The following is a 5,904-nucleotide window of genomic DNA, read 5'->3' as shown; positions in this document are numbered from 1 at the left end:
GCTATAGGAAGGGGTATTATGTCCTCTATCTGGCTCCCATTGGCCAGCTACCATCATGTGATTATAGGGGGGGGTTGTCCCGGAGATACCATCTGCCCGACAAAGAGGAGGGGGAGGAGGAAACCTAGAGGAAGAAACCATCTAAGCCCTGCATCTGCTAACTAGCCTATCAACATCCATTATCAGTCCCTGGGCACCCATGCTAAACGCATGTATGCCTCCAAGACTGCCAACAGGTAACCAAACACCCCTATTCCCAGTGCAGATTGCTGGCTATATTAAATAAAAACACCACAACATTAAACTTTTGCTGGACGAGGGTCGGCCACAGCATTTATTTTGTTATTATAAAACTCTTGTATTGTAAAACTCTCTCCAACGTGGAGAACTGATACCCAGGCTGGACGCGGAGTGCCGGCCGCTGGACTCCCAGCGGGCACATCGAACTTCCAGGCTCCATAATCACCACCTTTTAATCTCGAAACCGCCACGGAGGAGCCATTATACACCTATAGGGCTCCGACCCCCGCCCAGCAAATATAAGGCCTGTTCAATACCGTCCTGTATGCCAGAGATAAAAATATCAGAGCCTATATCATTAAGATGTACTCCGTCAGGCCTCATGAGGCCGCCATTCTCCCCTTCTAGCTGACGGTGTCTCACCACTACCCAAGATCGTGACCTAACGAAACGGGACACCCGGGAATTAATGGACCTGCGGGACCTTTCGACAGCTGCGGCATCCCGTGCCCCTTGCCACACCGCACGGGAAATGATCTCTGACCACACCACTACGAAATCGGAAAAGAACGAAGAAAAACGATCAATGTCGGCCCTCATGAGTGTCAGCAACTCGGCCATTCTTATGGAGCAGAGATCATTTCCCCCCACGTGTAGCACTAGAATTACTGGGCCCGCTACTCTGGAGCTGATGTCAATGACCTCCGGCAACACCTGTGGCCACCTCAGACCACCGATATCCCGCCAATGGACGTTCAGCCCTCGGAACCCCAAATCACGGCCTACAGGTCGACATTCCGCTCTCTGTGCCGCCCGAGCAATGTAGGAATGGCCCAGAATCCATATCTCGGGTCTCACATGACCTAAAAGAGAAATGTGTTAATTCACAATAACAAATCCGGGCGCACATAACCAGCAAAACATGATGAACGCCAGCGGCCAATACGCTGCACTTCGACCTCCGATAAACCAGCCCTGGCTGCTTCCGTTGCCGCGCCGATCCGAAAAGAGTGAGAAGAAAAATCGCCAGGGGGGATTCCAATGGCCGACAAACATCGGCGAAAAACCGAGATGAATTGAAATCTCGTAACAGGAGTGGAGTCCGCATGGACGAAAAAATTATGGGCTTGTGGCCGGATAGCTGAATATGCCGCCACACACCGCACTGGGCAAACTGAGCCCTGCACACCTTGTATGGGTATCCACACACCCTTTCGATATTGATCCGTTTTGGAAACACGCAAGCGCAAACGTAAAGATCCGTTGGAAACCAGGACATCATCACAAAGAAGACCCCCTGGTTTTAATTTAGAAGGGGGAAGAAGTTCCCCAATCCGCAAGGCCCCGAAAAATGCCGTGCAGAAACAGGCCGCAAAAAGATGCTCCTCGAAGGTTGACGAGCAGACGTGACTACACGCCTCTACTATACGCGCTAGCAACTTATAAGATACTGGGCGCCTGGCTTCCCGCCGCACATGTTCCTTTTTCCAGCCTTTCAGAGCCTGTCTAAAAAGGAAATGCTTCGTATTATCTGGCCAACCGTGCAACTTTAGAAAAAAGGCTACACCGGAAAGCGAGCGCAGCGCCACCGAGCTAGAAACTTTTGCGTCGCGCAACTGCAGGAAATACTCAAGCGTAACCGTCAACCTGATGTCATCATTAGAAGAAACATCTCGAGAACCGGCCACCTGTAGCCACGCCTTCCAGGCCTTACCGTGTCTCTGCCAAGTGGGCGGGGTTACGGAGGAACTAACGAGGGACATCAAGCGCTGTCCACCAGCTCCCATAGATGTGAAGGGCATGAATGGCCATGGATATCCGCTTCCGGTAACAGCTCCCGAAATTCCTGCCAATGACAGCGAGAAAGGGCATCAGCAAGAACATTTTCCTTACCTGGGACATGCCGGGCCCGGAAGTGGATGTTCAATTCCAAACAGCGTAATACCATATGGCGCAACAAGGACAGAACAGGGAGCGAAGAGGAAGAAAGCCGATTTATCGAGTATACAACCCCCAAGTTATCCGTCCAAAAGCATATGTGACGATTACTGAATTGCGAACCCCAAATCTCTATAGCAACCACAATGGGAAAAAGTTCCAGGAGGGTTAAATTCTTGCATAACAGTGGTTCCCAATGCTCCGGCCAGGATGAAAAACACCATGACTTTTGAAAAATTGCCCCGAAGCCACAGGCACCTGAGGCGTCTGTAAAAAGCTCTAGTTCACTGTTGCTGCATTCAACCCTCCTGAGACATGTTCGTCCATTGTAGGAAACGAGAAACGATCTCCACACTTGCAGATCGCATTTCAGCTGCTTGTTGAGCCGAATGCGATGTCCTGGAGCTCTGATCCCCCGAGTTGACAACGATAGGCGCCGGGAAAAAACCCTGCCCATCGGCATCACTCGGCAGGCAAAAACTAACAGCCCTAGCATAGATTGCATTTGTCGTAGTGTCACTTTGTCAACAGCACAAAACCCCTCAATCAGTTGTGAAAGCCGAAACAGTTTATCATGGGGAAGTCTGAATACCATCTCTAACGAGTCAATTTCTATACCTAGAAAAGATAAGACGGTGCTGGGGCCCTCCGTCTTCTCCTCTGACACCGGAACTCCCAAACGCTTCATAAGGAAACGAAAAGAATTAAGGAGATACATACATTGAGTACTACCTCCAGGTGCCACAAAGAGGAAGTCGTCTAAATAATGCAAGATGGCCGTGGATCCCGTTTCACATCTTACCACCCATTCGAGGAAAGAACTGAACATCTCGAAATAATGGCAAGATATGGAACAACCCATAGGTAGACAGGTGTCATAATAGTACTTTCCTTCAAAGTGACAACCGAGGAGGTGGTAGCAATCCGGATGGACCGGAAGAAGACGGAAGGCCGATTCAATATCAGATTTCGCCATCAATGCACCAGGCCCCGCCTGTCTCACCAACATAACCGCTCTGTCAAATGAGACATACGACACCGATGCATCATCCTGCGAGATGCCATCATTCACCGACATACCTTTTGGATACGAAAGGTGGTGAATAAGGCGGAATTTCCCATGTTCTTTTTTGGGAACCACACCTAAGGGAGAGACTCTTAAATTAGAGAAGGGCGGAGAAGAAAAGGGGCCTTCTATTCTGCCTAGGGACACTTCTTTTGCTAATTTGTCCCGAAGAACATGCGGACGGTCAGTTACTGATTTAAGGTTTTCCGCAAACAGGGTAGTTCTGCTAAGAATGAAAGGGATAAAGAAGCCATAGGTGAAGCCGTCCCGCAATTGCGCTGCTTCCTCCTTATTGGGGTATTGTTTTAGCCAAGGCTCCATCGCGGTTGCGCTCACCGGAGTCCTTTGCGTCACTAGTACCTGCCCGCGTAGATTTTGTAGCTTGTGACTTACAACGGATGGCAGTGTGACTACCTCCGCACGATGAGCATTCGTGTCGATATTTACATAATCCAGCAAATCTACAATGCCCTTCGTTAAATAACCAGCACGCTCCTGGTCTGCGCACGGCCACTGCTCCCTGGACAGCTGCCCCTGATGCAGTGGCCCCCGATTGAAAGGGTGAAGGACGTTGTGGCGCGGTCATCAAACGTAACCAAACATCCGTGGCTTTAACTCCCCAGCCGATATCGGGCTGGAGACTTAACCGCCGCCGGAATTCTTCATCGTAGCGCCACCACGCCGAACCCCCATGTGATTTGTACGCTGTGTAGATCGTGTCAAAATATGTGAATAGCTCTTGACAGCGTTCAGGGTGCCTCTGACCCATGACGCATCCTAAAACCATAAAGGCTTGCAGCCAATTATTCATTGTTTTTGCAGGCTTGGGCCTGCGGTCATAAGGCCTGGCGTCAGGGAGACGTCTCTCTTTATCAATAGTGAATTGATCCACAGATATAAGTGACCATATATCTATATACTGGTTACCCCAGATCTTCTCCTTCACTTCTAGATCTACATGAGTGCCCAATGGGCTTACCCCACAAAAGAAAACATCCTTTTGTGCGCTAACTGGAGGGCGTACCACTTTTGCAGTGGCGGGAGCAGACTGTACCTGAGGGGCAGTACCCGCGTGTGGAGTAACTTTGTCTAGCAATGATTTAACCAACCGTAAAACATCCCCGGAACCCGCCCCCCAAGCATCAGCATAGTTAAAATCACCCGCAGCAGTTTGCTGAGACTCACCCGTAGCAGCTGGCTGAGGAGGCGGAGCAGGCAGGAAAGGAGCAGCAGGAACAGGGAGAGGAGTGGGGGGAGCAACAGGCGCAGAAGGAACAATAGGGGGGTCATCCTGAGGAACCAGGCAGGATGTCCTGGGCGACGGAGGCTCCAGCCTCATACGGGTGCGGGACCGGCCAGTGTCGCCGGAGGACCATTCTGAAGAAGACGGGGATCGCCAACGGGAATGCCTGGAACGACGAGATGACCGGGAATAATGGCGAGAACGTCGCCTCCTAGAGCTTCTGTGACTGCGGCTACCAGAGTCTTGGGAGGAAGAGGATGATCTGGGTCTATGGCTAGGCCTATGAGAGGATCTAGATCTATGCCTGTGCCTATGAGAGGACTTATGAGGACTGTCAGCATGCTTGTCCTCCATAGAGGCAACCTGAGAGGTAGTGGGAGCAGGAGCGGTAAACCCAGGTTGCTGTGATGACACAGGAGCAGTAGGAGGGCTATGGGAGGTAGGGGGTTGAAAAAACGCTGCAGATCCCACACTGGAGGAAGCAACAGGGGGGGCAGCAGAAGGACCCGACTGACCCGGCGCCATTACTGGCAGGGGAGGCGGAGGGGTATCCGAGCGGTCAGGGGAGGAAGAACGGCCGGCTTGTGCTCCCATGTCTGCGGATGGCGCGGGAATGACGCTGGCGCGCGGCGCACCGGAAGACGCGGCCGCGTCACTTCCGGTTCGGGGGCGGGACAACGAGCAGGGGAGAGGAGGACGGGAATAGCTGCGGCAAGCAGATACAGAGGGGGCAGAGCCTGGGCTGAGCCTGGTCGGCGGCCGCGACACTCGCGCGGACCGACGGCTCCCTGTGCTCACCTGGGAAAGGGGGGGGACAGTACCTGTGGCATAAAGATCATCCGAGCGGGATAAATTACCGGAGGCAGGGGAAGGGGTTAAGACGGCCATCAGCCGGCTCAGGAGGCCCTGGTCAGAATGTAGACGGGCCCTGATAACCTGCAGCAGCTGATCTTCGGCCATTTCTCTGGAGCAACGGACAGCAAGGGAGCGTGTGTCCTGCTTGCTACCGGATCACCAAGAGGAAGAGGTAAGCTATAGGAAGGGGTATTATGTCCTCTATCTGGCTCCCATTGGCCAGCTACCATCATGTGATTATAGGGGGGGGTTGTCCCGGAGATACCATCTGCCCGACAAAGAGGAGGGGGAGGAGGAAACCTAGAGGAAGAAACCATCTAAGCCCTGCATCTGCTAACTAGCCTATCAACATCCATTATCAGTCCCTGGGCACCCATGCTAAACGCATGTATGCCTCCAAAGAATGTTACTTAAAAAAATAAATGCTGTGGCCGATCTCCACCCAGCAAAAGTTTTGGAAATACAGTATCCCGTGTTTTATTTCCAGGCGGTGGTTGTAGTTATGCTTGATGTGTGTTGTGTGTCTGTATGCAGTCTGTAGCACACCTTGCTGTATAGGGGA

General features: G+C 52.0%; 1 protein-coding gene across 1 annotated transcript; it reads right to left on the bottom strand.

Annotated features, from left to right (window-relative positions):
• Nucleotides 1-253: 253 nt before the first annotated feature.
• On the bottom strand, nt 254-4,944 carry LOC138776593 (uncharacterized). Its single transcript, XM_069956156.1, has 2 exons — nt 4,430-4,944; nt 254-2,086 (listed from the first exon to the last, which is right to left on the bottom strand). Exons 1-2 carry the CDS (start codon nt 4,839-4,841, stop codon nt 1,125-1,127), a joined length of 1,374 nt encoding a protein of 457 aa, XP_069812257.1. The 5' UTR covers nt 4,842-4,944; the 3' UTR covers nt 254-1,124.
• Nucleotides 4,945-5,904: the final 960 nt, after the last annotated feature.

Source organism: Dendropsophus ebraccatus, unplaced genomic scaffold (genome assembly GCF_027789765.1).
Source record: "Dendropsophus ebraccatus isolate aDenEbr1 unplaced genomic scaffold, aDenEbr1.pat pat_scaffold_456_ctg1, whole genome shotgun sequence".
NCBI lineage: Eukaryota > Metazoa > Chordata > Amphibia > Anura > Hylidae > Dendropsophus > Dendropsophus ebraccatus.
This window is presented reverse-complemented; position numbering and strand designations above follow the sequence as displayed.

Excerpts from the sequence above, each read along its gene's own strand:
- LOC138776593 (XM_069956156.1), bottom strand. The coding sequence starts at position 4,841 with ATGGAGGACAAGCATGCTGACAGTCCTCATAAGTCCTCTCATAGGCAC. Across the intron at positions 2,087-4,429 it reads TCCTCAGCCAGCTGCTACGG|GAATTTCGGGAGCTGTTACC; the intron begins GTGAGTCTCAGC and ends TGTCATTGGCAG.